The following is a 27,972-nucleotide window of genomic DNA, read 5'->3' as shown; positions in this document are numbered from 1 at the left end:
TCTAATCCGGTCTGGACAACTACGGACTTTTGTAAAATATAACGCACCTCCACGATCCTTCCTGACACCACTTGACGACATCTGACGACAGACTTGACTGTGTTGCTCGTCAACGACCAACAACGGAACGACTATAACTCGAGAGTGGGGAGGTACCACAGTGTGAAGCCTCTCATCGGGTTATTGACCTCGACAGCCAGGACGTTCATCCAAGATGGCGTGACGACCGAGTTCGCCACTCAAATCCTTGGCACCACGCTGAACAACGGGCGTATCTACGCGCAACTCCTCACAAAGTCTTCTCTTGTTTTGTACAATAAGCCGGCAAATGAGGATGCAGTCGCGGTGAAACCGACGCGTGTGCATTCCGCTTTCGACGGCCAATGGAGCGTCAAGCAAGATTTAGGCTTCATTGACCCTGATAAGTTCGTCCTTAAAAATACTGATTATCTTGCACCGAGCAGTAGAATGGACATAGTTTACGCTAGTAAACCTCCGCAAGAAAGCAATTTCTGGAACGCGAGTCCTACCGCTCAAGAACAAGATAATCAAATTGCAGAGGAGCCAACGGCGCGTAGAGTTCAACAAAATAATGAAATTCCCCGATTTTCACAAAATGAAGCCTTTAACTACCTTGACGGTCCATCAGTCAACAGTGAAAAGAAGTTTGATTTCGTTGTGAAACCAGCCATCCTAGAAAATATAAATGCATTGCATCGTCAAAGTAAAGCTTATGAACCTGTAACAGAACCTATTAAAATAGATTCTCGAATTAAGGAAGAATTGAACGAATCAAATATTGTCAAAGTTAAACCCAATTACGATTTACCGACTTTTACGATTAAAAACGAATTTTCGCCTATCTTTTATTATATAGATAATGTTGAATCTCGTAGCCCTCCGCAACCGGCAGGGCAGCAAACTAAATTACCTAAAAAATTGTTTGGCCAAAAAAGCGAATCGAGACCAAAGAAAACGTTCACATATGCTGGGTTTGCTGACTTCACCACTGTTGTTGGTGATACAGTTATTATTTTTACTCCTAACACCGATATTGCTCGTCCACAAAGTCCAGACGAAGTAAACGTTTTTCCCTCAGCTAAACATGTCGATAAACTGAATACAAAAATAACTTTCCTCGCTGCCGATATTCCTGTAGCTACTGCGACGTATAAACCTCACGAAGTTAATGCGGCCAGTAAAGTAACCACTCCTAGTAGTGATAATGTTTCTGAAAAAGTTTTATACAACGATGAAGATAGTCTTAAAAAGGTGCATTATGACATTGATAATAAACCAACGGGTGTTTCAGTTCAAAGCAATAGTGGATTTGATTTTAACTTAGACGTCATTCAGCCCTCAGAAGCTTCGGTACCAATAACAGAAAGTACGCGCCTTACCGATAGTTTAGAAGTCATTCCAATACAAGACAGTTCAAAAGCTACTGATCCACTAACATTATTGAGACCATCTGCTACTATAATTGAGGACCCTAAAGAATCTGTGATCACGGAAAGCAATGTAAATGAAGATTTAGTAACTTCTGAAGAAGAAGCAGACAACACAGCCGCGGAAGTTACAGAAAAATCAGAAGAAGAAAATGAAGAGGAGGAGGAAGATGAAATTACCACTCCAGCAAATGAGTCTGGAATAATAACAACTACCGAAAGTGGTCACAGTGAGGAATCTTATGAAGATATAGAAACAACCACTGAGATGAAACACGATACTGAACAAGAGGTCATTTGTTCCAGCGGTATCGAAACGAAATCCGTTATGACAACCGCTTACAAAACACTAACTTATTTGACAACCTACTTTATCCCACTCGAAAGCAAGGTAACAACTACTTCTGTAAAATCAAACGTAGTCGTTGAAAGCAACGTAGGCTACCTGACTAATGTTGTATGTAAGTCTGATATCGACATAGAACCAACGGCTGTTGTCAAAGTGAATGTACAGTCATCTGTACATAGCAGCTTGGAATCTCCTGAAGTTGAAACCGACGGATCGGTATCTACACCTCCTACACAGCCGGAGGTAGTTACTGAAGCTGCACCAAAGACAACTCCTAAACAAAAAGAAACCTCAACAACGACTAAAGATAAGGACAGCGAGAACGGAACAACGGTTGATAACAGTTTGCAAGAAGACGAAGAAAATACGGAAGAAAATGAAACTACAACAAGCACGCAGACAACAACCACTGAACGTGTTTCAACTAGTCAAAGTCATGTAGAGGTATCGGTTAGCACAGAACATTCTACAACGCCGACTGAGAAGCCTACTTCTGAAGAAGAAGATGATAGTAAAGAAAATGAAATAGATTTGATTTACAAAACGCTTTACACTACTTATACTTACTTTACCACATTCTTTGGCGATCAAACATCGAGTGTCGCTAGCCACAAATCCATTGTCACTAATGTTATTACGTCGACGATCAATCTTGCTGAGTTAGATCCTTCTTTGTTGGGTGCATTTGACGAGGATGAAATTGCGCCAACTAGCGTCGGAATCGGTCGTCCTACTGAATCGTTTGCCATCAACAGCATAATTGATTTAGTCAAAAATAAAGACGTTCTTGAATCCGTTGAAGGAGGTGAGAGCTATAGTTCTCAGACGCCTACTCCATCATTGGGTGATGATGTAGCTAGTATTAAACCAGACGCTGTCAAAACGTACTTTACGACTTATACATTCTTCACGACGATTTATGTAGGAACTGATGCTAACGTATGCAGCAGAAGCGAAGTATATACAAACTACGTGGGACCTGATGAATTGATTCCAACTAAGAGTAATCCTTTAGGTGCGGAAAAAACTAAAGCTCAGTTTGATTTTAGAAATTGTAAGCAGGTTAAAAGAGAACCACCAGCGAATCCAGAAGAAACCTCATCAATGGAATCTTCGGTTAGTATGGAAGAAAATGATGATAAGCCTACTAATGAAAACAAAGATACACTTCCACAGCCTACACCTGTAGAAGTTGACATGTTATTCAGTGTAGAGTCCAACCCATTAGATACCGATAACTCTTACACAGACACGGTAACAGATGTTAAATCATCATCCTCTAGAGGTGAAAGGCAGTACATAGAAAATAACAATGTATTAGATGATCAAATTAGCTCTGAGAGTAACATTGATGAAATTATGCCATCACCCACACTTCTACTACAAACAAGTTACACGACATTCACTTATTTCACAACTATGTACATTGGAAAAGACTCAAGCAAAGTAAAGAGTAGATTAGAAACTATTACTAACGTAGTAACTGAGACGATAACACCTAAAAAAGAGGCAGAAGAAGAGAGCAACTTGCCAATTACATATTACACCACATTTACCTATTGGACCACTCTTTACAAAGATAAAACCACCACAATTACAAGTCGAGAAGAAATTGTCTCTAATGTAGTCACCCCTGTTGTTCAAGTTGCACCAACTATCAGTCCTATCGATACTACGCCAATTGATATCGAAAGTGTCTTACCGCCGAAAGAATTAGAAGTTGAAATAAAACCCTCACTTATCGAAAATAGTCCTGAGCAAGATGATGGTAAAGCTACTTTTTACACAACATACACATACTTCACGACCTTTTATGCTGGTAATACTTCCCAGATTAGAAGCAGTTTAGAAACGGTCACCAACATTGTTGAAAACACTAAAGCAATAGAAGACAATCAGTTAGGGCGAAAGGTACCAACTGGAGCAGCTGATAAAAATCTCATACAAGACAATGGTGAAAAACCACATATATCTCCAACGATTGTGAAAGAAGAAATTAAACCCACAAAACTGCCCGATATATCGGGCGCGTCTCCAACGGTTCTTGTTGGCACATATATTGATAATCTATTTGCGGAAATTAAACCAGCAGACAATAATACGCCTTCTTCTGATACCGATAAAAAGATACTCTTTTCGCAAGTTGCTGTTATTTCAGGTGATTCAGTAATAATCACTGATGATAATAAAACTTTGAGCACGGAATCTACTACTAAAGTACCTGAAACAAACGGTACGACCACTCCAGGAGCTTCTATAATTAGCCCGACTCCAGAAGTTATTGAAAGTTCAGTTGCGGAACTAGACACAACAACAGAAGCCCACGAATCAGAAGAAGAAGAGGAAGAAGATGACGGCTCCTCGAGAAAGAAGTCTCGTTTGACTTTTACTACAAAGAAGCCTTCATTTACTCCTGTTATTATTCCGTTCGCGTCTAGAAATAGACCTACTTTCAGTCCCAAAGCAAGAGTTCCCTCACTCAGTAGCGCAACGACGATTACTCGGGCTGACTTTACACCAACTATAACTGCAACACCAACGTTAAAATCTGTAAGGCCATCTGGATTTGGCGGAAACAGGAAAGCATCTTCATTTGGAGGATCTTCTAGCGCCGGAAAGAGATTCAACGGACGCAGCAGCATCTCAAATCCTTCAGCGAATGTACCCTCTGCGTCACGTTCAGGTGGATTCGGTGGTAGAGCGTCTATTCAGCCTACTTCGAGACGAACTGGCTTCAGGTCAAGTTCTATCAGAGCAAACAGCTTAGACTTCGCTAGTAGGTCCGCGATTCCAAGAATACGACCTACTGCTTCGTCGAGACTCAGGGGTAACAGAAATTCGGCGTCTATATCATTACCACCACCAGAGCAAAACGAGTCGGAGACATCTGGAACTCAGCAGGAAGAGACCGCCACTGAGGCTTTGAATGAAGTTACTGAAGCACCGGTCAGGACTACATCTAATCCTCTTCTTAGATTTAGACGACCACCCGTAGCTAGACAACCAGGTACAGCTGTGACTCCAAGAGTTACCACTCCATCAACTAGACGAACGGCAGTTACTAGCAGAGGACGCTTAACCACCACGACTAGAAGACCTACCACTCGTTCAACTACTAATCCACTTTTGTCACTGCGCAGGCAACGACCACAAAATTCCCTTTTCCCTAGACGGAATCTATTTAAACAGCCCGAACCTGAGCCAGAAGAAGAAATTAAAGAAAACGAGCAAGAAGTTGAAGAGAGTGAGGAATTATTGGAAGGAGAAGAATTCGAAGAAGACAATGACTACGAATCATCAAACAGAAAAGAGCAGCAAGTTGCAACACCTTCGACACCCGCACCAAAGAGGAATGTTGTAAGCATCAGACCATTCTCGCGACGACGAGTTAAACGTCAAGTTGATTACGGTAATAGGAAATACACAAATTTCAGAAGACCTGGTCTCAAGTCTGCTTCCACTAAAGCTCCTGAACCAGAACCGGAAACGGAGCCACCGGCGCCTGTAACTCAAAAATCTAGACCTGGAAACAGATTTAATTCCAGACTGTCATCTGGTAGTAGAACTACTACTTCTGCTCCTCAAAAATCTTCGCAAAGACAGCCTTTTATTGTCAGGGGAGAAAGTCGAACAACTACCACATCTGCACCAGCTTATAGAAGAAGTAGCAAATCAAGACCATCTTCACGAACAACAACTTTATCATCAAGACCTAAAGCACCTAAACTATTAAATAGTCGATCACAGTCGGAAAGATCTAGAAGTCCATCTCGCAGCAGCACGAGCAGGTCTCGAACACGCACGACAACCAGCAGAGGTTCGAGCAGACAAAGAAACTCTTTCGAGAACTTCAGCGGTGAAAGACAAAACTACAAGAGTATCGTAGACAACGGAAAAATAACAATCACACATCAAATCCCAACTGAAGTCACTATCCCAGTAGTTAATGGAAAGATAACTGAGTACAAAAACGTTTTGACAGCCAAACCTAGCATAGAGGTCTTACTAAGAAATCAAGTGGCGACCACTTTAGGTCCCTTAGGCAACCAGCAACTGGTACTTGCTTCTGATTCGACCAAGTTAGCAGAAAATGGTGCTACTGAACTCATTAAATTCTATCTGCATGAGACACCTACCACAACTGTCATTTTCACACCTACCACAATTAGAGGTCGTAAGACATCTTACTCGCATGTTTTGCCCAGTACTGTATATAATGTAGAGCCAGTAACACAAACAATTGCTCCTGAAATCAACGCTAACGTACCGTTAGCTAACTTGCTGCTATCACAACTGTTACTTGGTAACCAGCAGCCAGCGATCAACCCTCTCTTAGCTCTTCAAGGACAGGGCTTGTTACCGCAGCAGCAGGTAGTACAAACTCCAGTAACTGAGTACAAAACTCGGACTACAACTTACGTTACAACAGTAACAGACGCTAGGGAAACCGTTCTGCCGATAACTTTCAAGGGAAAAGCCATTTTGACAACCATCGTTGATCCAACAGTTAATGTAATTACTGCAACTGAATATGTCACTGACACAATTGTTTCCACGCCTACAGCTTTAGCCCCTCCACCACAATTTAATTCTTTGCTCCTACCTCTGTTATTGCAACAGCAACAACAGCAGCAGCAGGCAATAGCAAGCCCGCTTCTCCAAACACCTAATCCCTTGTTAGGTCTCGGACAGCCTGATTTGAATTTACTACAAAATAACAACTTGAACAATGACATTTATAGCAACAGCCCCAAACCAAACATATTACAAGACTTAAACAGCAACGAAGACTTTGGTGACGAAGTCCAAGACATCGAGGAAGATGCCCCGCCTCCGCCACCTCCGGCGCGTGCTAGGAATAAGCCAAGAGCCCCTAAACCCGCTCCCCCTAAACTGACTAGTGTAGTCACCATGTACGTATCTGGTAGGTATCCTGGTGAATTCAGTACCGTTCTATCCACCGTTGTTGTGGACGACACGCAAACAGTTAGGAAGCGAGAAGCAGTTTATTACGAAGACATCGAAGTACTCCCTTCAATATTACCTTCAGTCGGTCAATTGGTCAGTTCTCAGAGTGACAACGCTTTAGATAACTCAATTGTTTCTGGCACTGAGAAATACTTAGATGACTCTGCGTTCAAAAGCCAAATTGAGACGCAGAGTCTTGAGAGTATAGTTGGGTCATTGAGTGAACACATAAGATATGACGCATCACCAACATATGTCGTGAAGTTAGCAACAGCAACCGCCATTAGAGATTTAAATTTAAGTTCAGTCGACGACATCTCGTGAAGCCCAAACAAATGATTAGGTATATAAAATAATGGTTATTTATTTACATTGTATCATAGTAAGTTTAACTATGAATAGTGCCTTATAGTTTTAACGATAGTGTGTAAGAACAAAATACTCTTTTGTACTTTACTAGATAATTAACTCTTCTATAAGATTGCCAAATAAATCTATAATGTTACCAGGTTTATGTGATGGTTACAAAATTGTTTAGGTAACAAAATATCTATCACTGCCTAAGATTAAGTCTAAACTAGATTATGATTTATCATAATTAATTTCATAATACTCTTCTTGTTTTCAATTGTACATTGCAAATAGGACAAATAAAAATAAATACTTTAAATATTATTATTGATTTCATTTTCATACCTGTCCATAAATTCATAATTACATATTTAGTTTTGTACAAAAAATAACGATCCTAACTACTAGTGTTGGCAAAAACTCTAGCTTTATGATTCTAAAACTTAAAAGCTTGGTTAGTTTTAACAAGACTTTGCCTCAAAATTACTTTTATAATAATGATTACGTAATAAAGTATGAATGTATGTAAAATAATTGGATTGTACCTAAAGATGCACGACTTAAATTTTTGTTGAAAAATTTTAATAAAAGATGCACGACTTTAATTTTTGTTGTAAAATTTTGATACGTCTCCAGAACATATGTCACAAATTTCTAACTACAGAGGGTACAAGATATAACTGAAAATCTGAATCGTCTCTTAAGCGACTACTTTAGTAGAGTCTTTACCAACACTAAATGACAAGGACAAGAAAGCCGAATGACAGTACGAATCCACAAGACGGAAGAAACACTGACAGGTGACATAGACAAATGACTGCTGACAACGATGACGACAATGACGAACACCGGAACCCGAAGAATCCTGAAGATACCCCACATCTGGGAGATCCTAAATCCACATCCGTACCTCCAACTACCTCCGAGGTGAGTTTTAATGGTAATCTCGATTGTAGACCTAGTCATAATAATAAATTAACAAATTCAAATATTTTTGAAGAATGGTTGACTTGACACAAATTGATTATAATTCTAATGGTATTCTTCAAGAACAATTTGAAAAATTTAGCTTTAATCTAATAAATAACATTACTGTTAAACTAATTTTAAGAACTAAAAATAACTAAAATGAAACGACGAGGAAGTAAATGTACATACAGATTTTAGTGCTAATAACACTCCACGGAAGCTTCAATTCACAATTTCGTCGCACTGACTTGACTTAAATGTAGTTTTGTACATATATCCTAACCTTATTCCGCACTTTAATGTAGCACCAAGTTGCAGACACGAGTTGGGCTGGGTTTTGTAAATAGAAATTGGATACAGCTTGTAGATAGTAAGTAGTGTATAGGGTAAGTAGTATTTGGTATAGTATACTTTTTTCTAACTTTTCTTTTATTTAATATCAAATGATTTTGTAAAGTTTTTTTTTAAGAATCTAAAACAAATAATGTAACAGTTATGGTTTAGAATAAGCCAGTAAGTTGTTAAGGAAATAAAATAGATATAATTTTATGTTAAATATAGTCAAATTCTATATTGGGATTTATACTAAAATATCGACTGTTTTTATTATTATTTCATATCACTAACATTAAATTTTAACATTTCAGCCTTCAATACAAATGGAATAGTGTATGATAATTCACCATGGCGACCAGGCAGAGATATGGATTTGGTGGACCAAGGGAATTCTGAAGACGAAAGAAGATTTAAAAATCTAGCTACAAAAATCTTATCAAATGGAGTCGAAGTTTTAGTCAAAGACAAAAACGATGGCAAACAAGATCAGGTATTTTAATTAGTTTCCTTGAATCTGAATGATTCAGATTTAAATCGAGTTTATTCCTCTAGTTTAATACTTGTGTCACAGCCATTTTAAGACTAACTATAACTCAAATTTCGTAATAAGTCTTCTTATCTGGAGGAATGGATTTGGATTTATTTCTTTGATTTATAATATGTGTTCTATTATTTTATTTCCTCAGCGGAAACTAAAGCTGATGCAAGTATCTTCATACCAACAACCATTTCGTCACGCATCACCAACTAAATCATTACTATCATCGGCGGTTGCAACCGTTTTCAGCCGCCAGCAAATGAGTGCTCTGTTTCCATTACATCAACTTATGCAGCACAATTATATTATCAAGACTTGCATGACTACATACACTTATTTGACAACTGTAGTCCAAAACAAAAGGAGTGATGTATCTACGTTTGAAACTATCGTCTCAGTGATTACAACTGAGTCATTGACGAATCTGCCCATTTATGCTACAAATATATTTGCAGATATTAAACCCACAAACGTAAGGATTTTTCGAACCCTTGTTTTGCCCTGGGTTGCGATCTTCCTGGTTACCAAGGTTACCAAATAACCTCCCATTAAGACCTTAGTAGACCCTTCATCGTACTAAAACAAACAAATTGGTGTTCCATTATCCAAATTAATGATAAATGTCTTGGCAATTTAACCGAATGATGATCCTAAATATATTTTAAAAATAATCACCCCTATTAATAATAGAGTCTATTGTAATATAAATTAATAATTCATTGTTTTGAATTTTTCAGACAAAATACATGGAGGTGAAAACTATCAAGCCATCGTCGCCGAGTAAAATATTTCAAAGTAATTTTGTCAAAATTGAGAAAAGGATCGACAATGATAACGGCAATAGTTTCGACCTTATACAGCCATCTGAAGTTAGTCACACGCCATGTACGAGTTCTTGCTCTTGCAGCCATACAAAAACAGAAAGCTTGAAGACAAAGTATGCCAACGCCCATGATGCTTCTGCTCCTACAAAGTACGGGATGAAAACGTCTAAGTATGATGCAATTAAGGTAGATCTTAGACCTACCAATAAGGAGACACTTGATAAGAAAACAAAATACAATCCCTACGAATACGATAGTGGGTCTCTAGCACCCACTGATAAGGTAGTTGAAAAGTATACGGAAGTAATTAATGACTATTCGGATGAGAAAGATTCAAATTCGGTAGAAGAAAGTGAACTGCTCACGAACGAACAAGCCCCTTCTCAACCTAAACCAAGCAAAGCTCCTGTAACCAAAAGCCCAGACAAGCAGAAGCCTGATAAAACACAGAAACCCAATAAGAACAAATTTGTTGTTGCCGATTTATTGAAACTAGGTTCACTAGGGATTAAAGGTTTATCGCAACTAGCGCCTGTTCTCGAGAAAATGACTGGTGGATTTATAAAGAGGCAAGAAAATAGAACTACTACAACAACAAGCAAACCTGTATCCAAACTAACGGCTTACAGCGTCAACAAGCGTATTGATACTGACGTGGATTCGAAAAGTAATTTTCCGATTTACATACCTGTAGATGAGTTAGAAACATCTGAGTCACAAATTGGTTTTACTAATGCCACTTTGCACCAGAACTTGGCATGGGCAGCGGAACATAAGCAACCTAAAGCTAGAATAGTACCACCGAAAATGATTCATGAAAGTCCTTTGGTGAATGGAGGAATACCTATAAGCCCTGGAGAAATCATTACTGCAAATTCAGACGTAATTGTTGGGAGGCCTGCAGTGGGAGGTCCTTTGACACTCGCGGCTAGTGGAATCAAACTACAGAACCCAGTAAACCCGCCGCCATTAGATAGTTTTGTGGCTGCTGATGAGCAATACTTAGTGCATGAAAAACCCCCTACCTTCGAGCAACCTCCTACCAATGATCAAGCTGCTATTTTGACTAAAGTTGACGATTCTTTTGATTTGAGACCCCCAGAATTACCCAAGCCGATGCAGAAACCAATAAGGAGTCCGCCTCGACCTTCTTCACCACCATATAATTTCCACAATAATAACGCGCATAACATAAACCCTCCACCGAAAAATATGCCACGTCCATCTCTACCACATAACAATGATCATGCTATAAAACCGGAAAAAGTTAAACCTGCCACTACTGTTCTAGGAAATCATGGGCGACCTGCATTTTTAGACTATATTCCGTCGTTAGCCCGTCCTGAAAACAAACCACAAGATTCTGATGAAATACCAGACAATAGCCCAAGTTCTTCAGAGATTATCAGTACTAAAGTCCGCGTTGAGGATAGTTATCCCATACCCGATAACAATGGTTTAATGAGTAAACCATTTTTGGTAGACATTCAACCTTCCAGAGTTGCTAATGTGTTAATTCCACACGGAAGTTCTACAGCTTTAGTGTTTGCTGGATCTTCAGAGCCACATAAAACTGGTGATTATGTTGATGACCCCTTGCCTTACCCTGAACCTGGGTATTTTGGTAGCTTTAGTATAGATGCTCCTCAAATGACTAATGTTCATAATGTCGCACCGACCAGCAATAAACAATTTGCCGTCAAGCCTACTCATAGACCATTAGAACCGTATAAACCACCACAAAGTTATAAGAATCATACGTTTAAACCTGACCAAAAAATTAAATGGAAGGAAACTAAACCTACTTTTGATTACAACAAGATTCCTCCACCAACGAGTAACCAAGAAACTTTCTTGCAAGTAGGTCCTCATATAACTGCTTACAATCCTAATATTTATCGTCCTAACAATGGAAACTTTGAACATTATAGTCATGTTAGAGGCAAAGAAAAGAAAAAAGAAGTCATCGACAAGGAATATGAAAATTATTTAGCAGTGCCACCTCCACCACCAAAAATGCACTTCAATCATGAAAGTAACAATGATAAAAATAAACCATATCTTCAAAAACCAATCATTCATACAAAACCAGTGCAAGACATGAAGGTATTCCTAAACATTCAGCACCCAGTACCAAAACCGCCTCAAAAAGATCAATTGCCTCCGAAGATTACGTCGGAAATATACTTTGCGGCTCAAGTACCTGATAGTAAACCCACTCCTGTGTATACTGTACATATACCACCAGCAGAGTCTTCGTATGGCAATTCTTTACACGTGCCCCAAAATGAACGTCATGGCGAAACTCATAGAGATACAGCTATTGGTTCCGGACAAGCCCATGGCTCAGTACCTACTAATTCATCACCCACTTATGCCAATAAATCTATTGCCCATAACGAGCATGACAAGGGTACATACACAGTCACACTTAATACTGCAACCAACGTGGCTAGCAATGTCGGTGACGTTGGACAAGTAGTCGGATCCAGCGTACCAGTAGCAATAGGCACTGCATCTAAGTATGGTGATTTGAATACAGATATACCAATTTCAACCAACTTTGCTATAAGAGTTGAAGACGATGCTACATCTCTGGATACATACAACTCACAAAGCAATCAAAACACACCGATAGTACACGAACATGTTGGCTCGGTGATTAATGATTATAGTGATACACTGAACAAAGTGTCTATGGGAGATAATAGATGGAATACAACCTCGCCGGTTAAGAGTGAACAAACTATTAAAAATGAATATCAAGATTATTATAACAGTCCAAACTCCATTAAACCAAATCAAAATAATGTTCCAAGTCCATCAATATCTCCATCTTTAAATAGTCATGCTAATTTCCATATGACAAATGACTTTACGACTCCATTCAATGATTACAATAACGTGAAACCAGTGACCGAATATGTTGATGATATAAAATCAAATGACCAAAAGAGGCCTCCGAAGCTAATACCAAACATTCCAACCAACTCGCATGGTTGGTATTCAAGTATTCCTCTTAATGAAAATACATTAAACAGCATAACACAAATTAAAGTAGAATCAACCACAAGAAAAATTATTCCGCTGCTCCCAGATTACAATAAAGACCTGCCTAACTTCGGTCAAAAAATCTCAAGTGCAGGTAAACCACCATCTGAATTTTGGGGACAAGATAAACCATCTTTAACGCACCATGGCAGACCTTTCAGTAAACCTAATGATTACACAGTATTGTTTACGAGCCAACGGCCCATCACCTCAAAACCCTACGGACCAAGTTATATACCATCAAACTTTGGTGCTGTAAAACAACCTGCGTACGACATACCCATTCGAGATAACAGCGACGAAACAACAACTGTGAAATTCACCAGACCAACTACTACCACTACTACAGAAAAAATTAAACCTGTATTCGAAACCTCAGAAGAAATATATGACGGCCAAGAAGATACTGATAATAATAACAGTGAGATAGATGGAGAAGTTAGTCAGGAATCGATGAAGGTGCCTATTGTCAGTACTTCAAGTGACGTGGAGCACACTTCTAAATCAACAACAGAACTAACTCTGCTGCAAGATGAGATGATACCGTCTCAAGAAACTCCAAAAGATAAAAATGTGGATCTAATAGATTTTAATTCTGGAACTCAAACCGAAAAACCATTTGGATCCAATAATAGGACTTCGTTTTCGTCGAATACGATTAAACCCGTCTATGATCGTAATCCATATGTGGATCCAAGACCATTTACGGTTAATACTATTACTACGTTAGATCATCAGTTACACCAACCGCATTGGCAGATTAACCAGATGTTAGAAAATTCAACTAATATTTCATATGAAGAGAACTTTGAGTTAAATACTGGTGAAGAAATGAGCACTATCTCCACCACTAAACCATCTACTACCCATAAAGTGCCCTACTACATGAACAACCACGATGGTAAATATAGAAGACCACCTAGACCAGTTTTCTCTGCTCGGCCAAGCAACACATCCCATGACCCTAATAATATTATCACATCTACAGTTCATATACAAGACAAGAAGCCCTTGATTATAGAAAAACCAAATGAAAAGACAACATTACCATCATTTACCATTACAACAGATTTAGACGTCAATCGGACTTCGAGTGAAATTATCGATTTATCACCGCCGCCGCCAACAATCGACTACAATTTCAAGCCTTCAACGAACGATGAAATGATTATGGGAATGAGTCCTCCACCTCCTAGAACTCCACCTGCTATAAGACAACCAGGCAGAACTACTCCAAGGCCTATTAGAACACCTCCTTCATATAAAACTCTGCCGCCTCGCACGTTGCCTCCGAGAACTTTGCCTCCTAGAACGACAACTCAAAGACCTACAAGAAAACCTGTCACGAGAGACGAAGTCTCAACTTATAGACCTTCGTTCGATATTAATAATATTAAACGTCCTGCTTACAACCGCGGTCAGCCTTCGTTGCAACTATTACCTCCACCTCAAGAACCGTCGCGTGTCATTGAAGTCAATCCAGAACCAACAGAGAGACCAACACCTCCTTCTGTTATCTTCCCCACACCTGTTTCTTCGGGATGGTTAACATCTTCAGGAATTGAATTTGCATCAGGTTATGACTTTGAACCTACCTCTATACAATTCCCTGGAACAGTAGTTCCCACTGTAATTGCTCCATGGCATACTTCGTCAACCGAAAGAAGTTCAAACGAGGAAGCGTCTAGTGAACGTAATGATAACCTTAGTACAGAGAAACCTGTTACAGAAGAAAACACATCAGATTCTAGCAAAGAGGGTACTGATAATCAATCTTCTGTCACGTTTGAACGACCTGTGTCCACAGAATCCACCAGCAAAGAATCACAAGAGGACGTTTCTACTGAAAGAATCAAGTTTGGAACCGCAGGATATAGAAACAGAACTCGTAGGCCTTACCCATCACGAGATAGTACTAGTAAGTACAAAACGACCACAACAAAAAAACCTACCACAACAACGAAACCTGTAAGAACACGTCCAGAAATTTTATATCCTACACGGCCTACACCTACTAAGAAGGTTCCAGTAATCAGACCGATTCCTCAGAGGCCTATAACAATTAGTCCATCGAGCGTTATTGAAAGTTCCGAATCTCCAGTTGAAGAGAATTTCATTAAACCAACAGAAGTACTTAAAGAAAGCTCTTTGCCTTCTATACAAGAATTGGAGGCTTCAAACGTAATAGAAAAAGTGCCACCAAGCGTATATACTCCTATTACAGAAGGTAGCGTAGTTGTCAAGCCAACTCACCACGCTGGTAACGAAGTTAAGGTATTTGATGAGATCATACCAACAAAAACTGAATTTAAGACTACGGTAGTAACTCTAACAAAGACGTTATCTGAACCACCACAAATTATTTCAAGCATTGGGTATGTAAACTTAACTCATACTCTTACTGTCACTCATACAAAGACAAGTCTTGTAAGTCAATCAGAAGGAGCTGTAACGCAAACGTTGATATTGACTAATACACACACATCAACTATAGTAGACGTTGTCACTGAAGTCTATACACAAGTCCAGCCAACTACCATTATTGAGACTGTAACCAAACATATTCCCATATCATTAGACCCAACGCCGGTTGTAGAAGCGACCACTAAGACTAAATTGGCTCTCGATGATGTTACTATGTCTTCAGAAGAAACTGAAAACTTCATCATAAAAGAAAGTGAAACAACTGAAAATATACAAAAGATTCATACTGAAAGTGACAATGAAAACGACACTTTCTTAATAGTAATGAATAAATCGCAGAATGGTGGGCAGGCACCTCCTGTACAGACGGACGTTGAAACGGGCGATTATGATGGAATCACTAGAAATGAACAAGTAAACAGCAATGGAGTGTCACAAGTTCTATTTGGTGAAATTTTACTGGCTGGAACGCCATACTTGGAAACTACAAACGTCGGCCATCCTACCGGTAAATATATAAGTTACTTTATATACATGACAGTCTTATTACTACCAAAGTAACAGTATTTTTTGCTTTCGAGTTACATATTATTGAATCCAATTTAAGTTTTACTCAAGACTCGTCCCATGCCTCGAGCATGTGAATGTAATCCGAAAATATTAACATTCCACAAAATTTTCCAATATAGGTGCAGGATATGGCAAAGAATGTCAACCAGACTGCAAAGCGTCGAGGAACGAGCGTTGCCAGAGAATCGATGGACTCATGAAGTGCGTGTGCAGACCAGGTTTCGCCAGGATGTTCCCTGATAGACCTTGCAAACGTAAGTGTTGGTGCGGGAGAGATTAATAACTTATAAATATAAATTAAATCGTAAAGTCTAATATGATTAAATACGAGTACTACTACTTACTCGTATGTGATAGACAAAATAAATGATAAATACATTTTAAGTACTACATGCATATACAAGATTGAGAACATGAATGTGTAGTTTGGGTTGATAATTAATCATTAAAGCCTTACTCATTTTAACACAGAATAAACTTGTCTCCACCTTTCCCATAGACGTAAGTAAATTGAGGTAGATATGGTACCAGGCGCACGATCGTGAGCCATTAAATATAGGTTCCGGAACCTATATTTAGTTAGTCGTATGGGTGACGCCAACCTGTCAAGTTGTCAAAATCGTTGGATCAAATTTTAGTTTTGTCAACTATGAACGTCACCCGTCTACATAAATAAAAGGTCATTGACCTTTCCCCAGAAAATGTACGGGATACAATAGAAAATTCCTTTATATGCTTCTTAGAAGATATCTATAAAGGAGGGGGCGTCGATAGCTACAGAGAGGAAAATTAATAACCACGCAGTTGGTTTGTTACTATATTTTTATTACGCACTGACGTATAAAACATAAAATAGTCAAATATACTTCACAATTTAAACATGGAATCGTAGAAAAACAATTTAAAAATAGGCATAGACAATAATGCAAAAAGTATCAAAACCAATATCGTTATGAGTTTTTATCGTTTTTCAGCTACCTACACCTACTCCGTCAAGCTCGCCCTCGGCACCCAAGGCAACGAGCGTCTCCATTTCCACGAAACCCTGGCGGACAACTCCAGCAAGCAATATCAGGCGTTAGCCCTGGCCACGCATGAGGGCATCAACAGGATGATCATGCAGTCAGATCTGAGGGACGTGTTCCATGGAGTGCACATCACGGGCTTCCATCCGGTGGAGATACGGAGTGATGGGGAGTTGTACCAGGGAGTTATGAACGACTTTTATGTGCAGGTGAGGAAAGTGGAAAATATTGGTGCTGTAATTCGTATTTAACTTTCAAGATACATATGTAGGCGGTCCAATCCACAACATGCGGAATAAACTACTATTAAATATTTGAATAACTATACAGCACTGAATGCGGCTTCATATTACTAACAGATATAGCAAAACTAAAAATGTTTTCTGAATTGTACAGGATAAGTACTGTCGTAATTCTACATCTCATTTTTAAATATCTTGAACATTGACATAGATATCTAGGACTGGCCTTACGGACAATAATAATGAAGCATGACAGGGGCCAGTACAGCGGTGTGACACCGGTACAACGCGATTGGTTGATGAGTTCGCATCACGCGCGCGATTGGTTGACGAGTTCGCATCACGCGCGCTATTGGTCGCAACTAGTTGCGTTAGACTGCACGATTGGCTGGAATTCGTGAGTCACACCGCTAAACTAGTACCATTTTTAGTGCGCGTAAGGCCAGTCCATACCTATACGTTAATGATCTTGAATATTTTAAATATCAAATACCTTTACATACTTTATATAACTAAATTTATTGCAATGACTTTAGTAAATGTTTGAAAGCTCGCTGAAATCAAAAAACAATTATAAACGCAGACATGGTTACATTAGTTGGAGGTATAAACGTGAAAGTAGATAAGATGGTTTGGACAGTTTGCTACATGCAAAACGCATAAGTACTTACAAAATGAATGTGAAAGTAAAAATTAATTTTAAGTTTATGGCTCAAAATTAATCAGCAATTTGGAAATCTACAAATACCACTCTAGAGCTTTGTCGTTTAATTTAATTAAGGCCGCCGCATGCCTGTAGTCAATTTTCTCGTGTAGCGGGTTCGATTCCCGGTTCAACCAAGTAATTATTTAAGAACGCAGTTTAAATAGTTTTTTAAATTAAAATAATGTCTTCTTTCAGTAAAATATCCTAACTACGATATTTAAGGTACCTAGTACTTTCCCTTGATGTCCCATAGTTTTGGGACGCCCTGTATATGTATAGGTATAGGTGAAAGAGGATTCATGGTTGAAACCCTCCTCCTTTTTCTCAAGTCTATTAAAAATCGTCTCTAAGAAAACTTTACAAACATTTCAGCTATCCGACAACGCGCACGAGAGCCGCTTGAAGGACCGATGATTGAAACCGTCCTCCTTTTTCTCAAGTGTATTAAAATCTTTTCTAAGAAAACTTTACAAACATTTCAGCTATCCGACAACGCGCACGAGAGCCGCTTGAAGGAAGTGCTTGAGAAGTACCTCCGACACAACAACTACAGCCTTGGAGGAACCGACGTCCACGCCGCTGGAGAGTTGGTGGACAAGCTGGAAGTTAACGGTACGCTACACACACACTTTTCAATAAATAAATAATTATCAGGGGACATCTTACACAGATCAACCTAGCCCCAAACTGAGCAAAGCTTGTACTATGGCTGCTAGGCGACGATAGACATACTTTTAAAGTAAATACATACTTTTATATTTACATACAAACATCCATGACTCAGGAACAAATATTTTTGTTCATCACACAAATAAATGACCTTACCGGGATTCAAACCCAGGACCATCGGCTTCACTAGACCAGACCGATCGTCAAAATATTAGCGTATAGTCAGTCGCACTTGCTCATGATACTTACAAAAACAATTTCATTTTTACATTGATACTTTTCCTGTAAAGGTCGCGTTGTGAGAGCGCGTTTTTGCGAACAGCTTCTTAACTGCTCGCGTGCATTAACCACGCAGAACGATGACCAACGCGCGAGAAGTGCACTAGCGATTAATTAACGAATGATGCGCTACCGGCACATTCGCGACGTTACCGGCAGATCTTAATGTACCTGACCTTTGGTCTTTTCCGTGAATTTTAGAAACTAGTTGATCCCAATCTTACTCCCAATTTAACGTTCCAGACTTCGACGAATGCGTCAGCGGGCAGTTCCATGACTGCTCTGAGCATTCCCAGTGCTTCAACCTCCGCGGCACTTACACCTGCAGCTGTCTCGAGGGCTTCGCAGACTTGAGCGTCAACTCGCAGTACCCTGGTAGAATATGCTCTGGTAAGTCTGTTCACATCGTCACGAGAATTATCATTTTTGACATTTTCTCGGGTCCTTAATCTCCCAGAACAAACTAAGGGTATGGTAGGGAAGGCCACCTGCTGCATGGTGGTCTAACGTGCAAAAAGTTATCCAAAATTAAGACATTAACTCACAGACAACCCGAAACAGAGTGTTTTGGGAAGACCCAACCCCAAATAAACTGGGATGAGGGTAGGACAAAGAAGAAGGTAATAACTATTGCCTGATATTACACTCTTCTCTCTCAGATTTGTCGTTCCTTCCATACAATCATATTACGATTCTCGAGTCTTAAAATAAATTGATTGGAGAGCTGATGGTTAAGTGGTTTCTTGGCTCAAACACGATTTCATCTAAAAATCCGATCTTTTTCATAAAATTGAGTGGTCGTCCTTACTAATATTTAAAAACCGGACAAGTAGGAGTTCGACTCGCCCACCGAGGGTTCCGTACTTTTTAGTAAATATTTGTTTTTTATAGCGGCAACAGAAACAACATCATCTGTGAAAATGTCAACTGTCTAGCTTAATAGCTACCCGTATACCGTAACCGGTTCGAGATACAGCCTAGTGACAGACAGACGGACAGACAGACACATAGACGTAAAGACAGACGGACAGTGGAGTCTTAGTAATAAGGTCCCGTTTTTACACTTTTTACCCTTTGGGTGCGGAACCCTATAAATCTATGTTAATTTTCAGCTGAACCGGTGGGATGCGAGCGATGCAACTACCACGGAGCGTGCTACTCCCGGGACGACCGCCGCGTGCTGTGCGAATGCTTCCAGTGGTACGCGGGCAGCACATGCCATATCAACCTGAAGGGTAAGCAAAATCTTTAAAATGAATTTAATAACTGTCCTGTAGGGATATGATGGTCGTTCTTCTCTACGTGACAGCGTGTTAAAACGGTGTCCGTCACTTTCCATCGGTGTTAAAAAGTGACAGTTATTTTATCACGTGGATAAAGATGGATACAGCCATCCATAATACACCGGCTGAATATGGTAGGTAAATGTTACTTAGATTCTCTTGTATTTATTTATGATAGCTGTTGGTTTATCAGCATTAAAATGTTGTTGGAAATTGTGTAAAATTTACCTGATAACATTATTATTTTTCTCTGACTGCCACATTTGCCAAATAAATATTGTATCAATCAGGTCATCCCAATTTAAAGTGTCGCGATAAGGATGACTCACGCTAGACCGGGCCTTGCCCGGGCCGAGGCGTCCGACACGTCATTTTCTATGACGGCTGATCGGTGATCAGGTGGTGCTTTCCATAGAAAACGAAGCACCGGGAACTCCGGCCAGGCCCCGGCCCGGTCTATTGTGAGCCATCCCATATGTTTCGGAGAATTTTTAAGCATGAACAGCGTATGAGCAGCGGTTATCATATAACCGCTTATAGTCAGGATTTGATATCCCACGCAGTGCAAGTGTCATTTTAAACGTCAAACTTCTATGAAATTATGACGTATACATAACACTTACACTGCATGGGATATCAAATCCGCTGCCGACTTTGTTTGGTGCGACTATATACCGGTTATATGGTGTCTCATCTCTATCTCTAATATTTCTTCTTCTCATCCACAGTGGTGCTGATATCCTTGGTTGTGGTTGGCGCGCTACTGACAGCCGTTCTAGCCGCATGCGCCGTGATAGCGTGTTCACGCCGCCCGCGCCCCCCACCTCGATCTATCGTCGCTTGCATCCAGAGCATGCCGGGACTTCACCAGGTAAAAAAAAAGTTTCTTTTCACAAGTGGCATAATTCTGGGGGTGATCCGTGCTACAAATTATATTCTTGACATCAGTGGCATGATCACATTGTCCACACCCTAGTATATCTAGTTAGAGCATGCCACACTTGCATTAGGTGGAAAGAAAATTAGGGAGCTTAATAAGGACTTTACAAATTGATGTCATTTTGACATCAGCTGTACTTCTATCAGATAACGGGAATCACTATCAAAATCCTCTGCTACCTCTACAAATATGAATCTACATAAATCATTCAGAGCGAACTCGCAAATTACTGTGTGACTTTTATGTAGAGATGCAACGGATACTTGTTTGGCCGGATACTGGATACTCGGCTTGACTATCGGCCGAATATCCGGTATCCGGCCGCCGAATATTCGGCCACCGGAACTATACCTACATTTCGGTTTTTCAGGTGCGCATTCTTCTGGTTTGACCAGTTTCCTAGTAAACGTTCGCGCGGACTCAATTCTAGGTTCGAAATGAGTGCCCGTGCAAGTCAGTGGAATAATTAAATTGTTTTAAATGATTAAAAGTACGATTATGACCGTGTCTAATTCTTAAATCCAATTTGTTTAGTCCGAAATCAAGCAATGTTACTATCCGGTGTCCGGCCGGATAGTAGGTCACTATCCGGTATCCGGTAAAATGAAGGCCGGATAGGCCGGATACCGGATAGTAGCCGGATATCCGGTGCATCTCTACTTTTATGTAATATTTGTTTGTTTAACCAGGGTGCCATGCCGTCGAAGCAGCGTGCCGATCGAAGAGCCTTGATCAGCGAGAGGGGAGCGGATTCCGGAGACGCATCGAGTGTACAGAATGCCTCCCTTCCCTACATGCCGGCTAAGGTACACCTATGACCTACAGACAGACGGACACATACTACTCATATTGTCCTGCCCAGTCAGTCTTATTATGACCAAAAAAATCCAATGAACTTTTAAAAATATGATGGAGATTCGTTATTCCTTTCTTTTAACTCAAGGTAAAATGTCCCGTCTTTGTAATTTTATTTAGGCACGAAAAACCTTGACTTTCCGCCTCTTTCTCTCGTAATTCTCTTGTTGTAGCGGTTGAGCTGCTTTTAAGAGAATCTTCCCGCATCAATAGATGACGTCATTCAAGTTTCGCTCCTCAACAAAATGGTTTAGACGGGACATTCAGCTTAAGTCCTTGATGTATGGGCTACCTATAGTATCCCTTGCTAACTAACCACACTGCATTCTGCTGTCCTTATCACATCCCATTGCAGAGACCGAGCAAGAAGACGGCGATCTCGGAGCCGCCGGCGCACGACCCGCCGCCGCCGCCGGCGCCTGCAGTCATGATACCACGCGCACGCCTTCATCCACACCACTCTGACAGGTTTATTCTGGCTGGACCATTTACATGAGACCGATAACCGAGACCTAATTGGAATGGTCTTTGGGCCAATAATCAAAATAATCCATCTTTCGATACATAATACAATAACATAGTGTAAATAATAGATGTAAGATGTATAGAAATATGCTTAAAAATTGTGACTTGTAATGCCTTATTACCAATAAATGATGTCTATGTCTATGTCTATGTCATATAGGAATAATTTGGCCTTGTGTAAAGCCAGTATCTTGGCTCTGGGCTTCACTAGGCCAATAACTAAAACAGGCTTGATCAATATATTACATGAAGCAAATAATCAAAACAAAACAAAACACTGATACACGTTAAACCACTTAAAACGATAATTATGTTCTATTGCGTTCTATAGGCCATTGACAGTATGGCAATAATCAACCTACTAAACATTCTATATCGACTTTTCATATGTATCAGCTGATGAACTTAATCTTTCTTCAAGTTCATCATCATCTTTCTCGCATCATCATCTTTCTCGCGTTGTCCCGGTATTTTGGTTCATGGGAGCCTGGGGTCCACTTGGCAATTAATCCCAAGAATTGGCGTAAGCACAATTTTTTTACGAAAGCGACTGCCATCTGACCTTCAAACCTTAAACTAGGCCTTCTCGGGATTAGTCCGGTTTCTTCACGATGTTTTCCTTCACCGAAAAGCGACTATGGTAAATATCAAATGATATTTCGTTAATAAATTGGTACCGAAAAGCTCATTGGTACGAGCCGGGGTTTAAAACCGCGACCTCCGGATTGCAAGTCGCACGCTCTTACCGCTAGGCCGGCGTCGCTTATAATCATTCTTCAAGTTAATATCTTTAATCGTTGTATTACTTGTATTCGTAGCAGGGAGAACATCGCAAGGAAGAAGAGTTTGGAGCTCAGCAGTGAAGCCAAGCTGATCAGCTACCTGGAGTCAGGTGCCGTCAACAACAGTCATTCCAATGATGAGGTAATACCCAATGAGTTGTGATTGGTTACACTTTTGGGCACTTTTTTATCTAATTAATTGGTTATATTGAAAAGTGCCCGAAAATCTTGCCCTTGTATCCCATTTACTTTGGGTAATCTAAAGGGAAGGTTGCTGGCCATGAAAAACCTTTCTGATGTGCATATTATGTAGCTTCGGTACAGTCAGCAGCAGAAGTTGCTAAGCGGGCGAGGTGTTGTCGTTATTCTTGGTCACGTCAAGATCATTTTGAACACCTGGCCCGCTTTGCAACTTCTGCTGATGACTGTACATAAGGTGGTGGTAATAGTGCTCGACATGCTAATTTTCAATAGATGACGCCCTGCTGTCACCTCTATTGTCAATGACTTAAGTTTCAAGATGACATGTACTGGGACCGCGTCAAGCACCAGTACCACCAACTTACAAAGTTTGTACTATCCATCTTCGGTCTCTCTCCCTCTCTCTCTCGTCGTTTATGCATCTGGGAGCGCGCCATCTACAATTAGCTGTCACTTATCACTTTGGGAAAGTCACTTATTATGATAAGAAGAATCTTCCACCTCACATCTCTAGTCATACGAGTCGTTGTTAATGATCGCGTCTTATTTATTTATTTAATTTCAGATGAGAAGAAAACACAGCATGGAATCATCTTACAGTGCCATGAAAGAGAGACATAATAAGCAAGGTAAGTTTGTTGTCAGTTTTTTTTAACTACGGCGGTGGCAAACAAGCTACGATTCGCCTGTTAGTAAGCAGCTACCTTACTTAGCCTATGGATACTATGGACGCGTTTGTTTATTTATCACACAATCAATGGAAGCATCTTAAAATTATCCGATTCTATACGAAATTTTTCTCTTTTTTGTTACCGAGCGAAACTTTTTTTTGCCGAAATAGAAACCACGAAAAGAAACCAAGGTTCTGATACTGATGAAATCGAAACCGAAATTTTGGTCGGATGCTTTCGAAAATACAGTTTCGCCGCGACTGAAAAATGTGGCAGTTTTTCGGACGAATCGAAACATAATTTTTATGCCGAAACGATTTCGAAACGAAATTTACAATTTAACTTGTAAAGTATGCAAGTAAACATTATATACTTTATTATACGAAAATAAACGAATCAATTACATGAGTACATCAGATCAGATAAAACATAAATATGTGACACGAAGGCGAACTTATCACTAACTAAGAGAGACTTGTATATCTCCAGGTGCATTAGTATCAGCTGGGTTCAAGGTCTCCACCACCATCCGGCCCGACGAGCCCGTCAACCGCGACGACACGTCGTCTGTGCACAAGGACATGGACGATCTGCGGTTCGACTCGCTTAGGAAATCTTACAGGTAATACATGTTCAGCCGGCCTAGCCTAGGTTACAATCGCTATCGCTTCGACAACGAAAAGCATTATGTCTCTCTATCACTCTTCCATATTTTCGATCGCTACGGAGCGTAAGCGATTGGCATCTTGGGTACGCGGTCAGATGCATTAGTATCGGAAGGGCTTAAGATGTCCTCTCACCACCATCTGGACGAGCCCGTCAAGAACCGCGACACGTCGTCTGTGCACAAGGACATGGACGAGCTGCGGTTCGACTCGATCAGGAAATCTTACAGGTACATGTTCAGGTGTATTAGTATCGGCAGGGTTTAAGATCTCCACCCACCACCATCGGGGCAAGCCAATCAAGAACCGCAACGATATATCATCCGTGCACAAGGACATGGACGATCTGCGGTTTGACTCGCTCAGGAAATCTTACTGGTACATGTTCGGGTGTATTAGTATCGGCAGGGTTTAAGATGTCCACCCACCACCATCGGGGCGAGCCAATCAAGAACCGCAACGATATATCATCCGTGCACAAGGACATGGACGATCTGCGGTTCGACTCGCTCAGGAAATCTTACAGGTACATGTTCAGGTGTATTAATATCGGCAGGGTCTAAGATGTAATACTTACTTTTTTTGTCCTTCCTCCATTCCGTCATGTCTTTCAGACCAAAAGCTCTGCAAAAACACCGTAAACTATGGACGTCTGCAACTTTTTGTAGAGATGTTATATGATATGGGATTCGTTAAAAATATTTATTTGAAGACAGCATTCTGTAGTCACATAAGATAACACATGGTAAAGTAATCCTCTTTATAATATTTCAGCCAAGAAGACTTATCAGAATGGACTGATGCTGAGCGCCGACTTGGAGAATTGTAAGTTTATTAGTATTTTCTAGATCTGCTAACTCATAACAGTTCAGGTCTTAAGACTTTATGCGATGATACCCCACACACATAAGTTACACAAAATGGTGAAATAAAATATTAGTATAACAGCCACGCGGAAGTGCCGCAGCCAAGTACCCAAGTAGCCAAGTGCCGCGGACAAATCCTAATACATACAGGGTCATTTTTGGACCATTAGCCATATTGTGCGAGTTGATTAGGTAGGCCATACTGAAATTTTTTTTCTATGGGACCAACTCAGAACACAAAAATTTTTTTGGCCTGTTCATACATTTTGGTCGAGTGGATGTCAACGTTTTCTATTGGAAGGCCATTTTTTGGGATTTCGGGGTTGCTCTCATAGAAAAAGTTGTTCAGTATGACCTACCTAATCACCTCGCACAATATGGCTAAAGGTCCAAAAATGACCCTGTATAATAGGTACTTTATTCATTTCAGGACGTTATCCGAGGCTCGTTCGGTCGGCGGGACTTTGCCAGCCAGCACAGGGCGAGCTGCGTCGTCTACTCGTCTAACACATCAGGTAATATAAATTATCCACAATAATGTTATCGTATAAAAACAATTAAAGATTTTTTCGTTTATTGTAAACCCACCCAACAGACAAGAAAAAGGTATGATTTGTTTTAAGGCACTCAGTTTTTTAAAACTTTTTTACTATTATTAATAATCGAACCTTGTAAACTCAAGTTCACACTAAGTATTTCATTCAAAGGATCCTTGCACCTTGCATTGTACCTGTGCACGTCTTACACTATGCCGGGGCCCTTGGGCACATAAGAATTTGGGGCCCTTTTGGAAAGTAAAGAAAGCGAATTAAACTAACATTTTTCGACTATGATCTTCTATTTATTATGGGTAATCAAATATACTGTTACTGATGTCTCTGTCCTTCGGCCGACCCTGAGGATGGGGCCCCAGGGCACGGGCCCCGTGTGCCCTTATGGTAAAGACGGTACTGTACCTGTAAATACTCCGTTCTGTCCAGGAGGCCAACACGATGGCGGAGCGTGACCTGGGCTCCACCTTCCTACTGCCGCACGTGCACCTCTATAAACCGGACCTAGTGCGTATCTAAAGCACCTTTACACCTATCACTTTATTTTTCCAGGCAATTTCCATTTTTCTGTAAATACTCTCTTCCGTAATACATAACACTATTATAATAACCATCTGACAATCATAAGTTAGTTATTTGTAACTGCAGCTTAAGATTTATGGCTTATGAATAAAAATAAAAATAAAACTTCTACATAGCTTATTGTTGTGCTGTCTTTTCACTGTATAGGCTGCAACATTCTTGCTTCCATAGAATTTTAATCTACCTATCTCAATTATCTAATCACGAACAAAAACTCCTAATTAGGGTACCTAGTTTTTTATAATCGTACCAAAACTCAGAATCATAGATCTACAAGTATTGACCCTAATATTTACATTTTAATTGAAGTAAATTAAAAAAAAAAGCCAAATACATATACGACAATGTTCCCCATCTTGAAATGCTCCCATCTTTTAACAAGAAGCTAAAAACTTATTTTCATTTACAGACGAGCGACGTATCGGAGTTCGATTCCCTGTGAAGACACTCAGTCATTTAGATTACTGTAAGACTTCAGATTGTGGCGTGAAATTGTACCACCAAAGTGAAGACTAATGTTATTTATTTTATGTTATAAGTCGGGCACACGGTATTGCCTGAACTTGGCCTTGCACTACCGCGTGCCTTGGTGCTTAATAGACAACACGGAGGATGGAAGGGACTGGAGATGCTTAACCCTTGTTTTGGCAATGTATCTTACAAGATACATAATTTATATCCTCTTTTTGTAATTTTGCTCGTTTTGTAAGTGAGGCTTGAACTAACATTTTTTTTTAATTTGCCAAGAAAAAGGGTTTTAACTAGAGTTGCAGAGAAGAGTCAATTATAAACGTAAACGTGGCGGTTTTCATGGCTCAACCTATCAATTTTAACATCGCCCACATTCAACACTGAATGTTTTTATCATAACTGTGCGGTTGAAGACATTTTCATACATATACACATCACATCAAAATGTATATTTAATCTATTTAAGTAGTTTCAATTCAAAATTTATATTTAATCCATTTAAGTAGTTTGAATTGTAATTGTAGAGCATAGGTGGCCCCTAATGATGCGTATTGTACACATCATTGCAGAAATAAAATTACAAATACTGGGTTTCTTTTGCTAAATCGTTAAAGTAACTCATGTTAATTATAAAAAACGTTATTAAAATACAGGGTACAACAATATTGCACCTTATATTTTCATCAAATTATACTTTTCTTTTTAATTTTTCAACAACATCATCGTTAGGATACCTACAGTTACTTATAATATTTTTGGCATTGTATCTCCATTCTCTTCTTTCATCCGTGTCAATTATTGGAAATACTCTTTTCCCCTGTTGACCTAACC

At 39.8% G+C, this 27,972-nt stretch overlaps 2 protein-coding genes across 2 annotated transcripts in view; both read left to right on the top strand.

Annotated features, from left to right (window-relative positions):
- The window catches only part of LOC134675400 (mucin-2), a 130,952-nt gene extending 123,512 nt beyond the window's left edge, over positions 1-7,440 (top strand). Inside the window, exon 3 of the mRNA XM_063533607.1 lies at positions 92-7,440. Coding sequence (XP_063389677.1) covers positions 92-7,089 — 6,998 coding nt within the window. The 3' untranslated portion in view covers positions 7,090-7,440. The remainder of the gene's footprint in view (positions 1-91) is intronic.
- Positions 7,441-8,701: 1,261 nt separating this feature from the next.
- LOC134675662 (uncharacterized) lies at positions 8,702-27,326 on the top strand. Its single transcript, XM_063533991.1, has 17 exons — positions 8,702-8,911; positions 9,697-15,766; positions 15,954-16,082; positions 16,803-17,062; positions 18,284-18,413; positions 18,993-19,139; positions 19,862-19,984; positions 20,761-20,903; positions 21,662-21,778; positions 22,183-22,295; positions 23,171-23,276; positions 23,901-23,964; positions 24,496-24,628; positions 25,446-25,496; positions 25,968-26,052; positions 26,518-26,595; positions 27,080-27,326. The coding sequence occupies exons 1-17, from the start codon at positions 8,789-8,791 to the stop codon at positions 27,110-27,112; spliced, it is 7,905 nt and encodes a 2,634-aa protein (XP_063390061.1). The 5' UTR covers positions 8,702-8,788; the 3' UTR covers positions 27,113-27,326.
- The last annotated feature ends 646 nt before the right edge of the window (positions 27,327-27,972 follow it).

The sequence above is a fragment of the Cydia fagiglandana genome, chromosome 22, assembly GCF_963556715.1.
Source record: "Cydia fagiglandana chromosome 22, ilCydFagi1.1, whole genome shotgun sequence".
Taxonomy (NCBI): Eukaryota; Metazoa; Arthropoda; class Insecta; order Lepidoptera; family Tortricidae; genus Cydia; species Cydia fagiglandana.
Note: the sequence above shows the minus strand (reverse complement) of the source record. Positions and strands in the feature narration are given on the sequence as shown.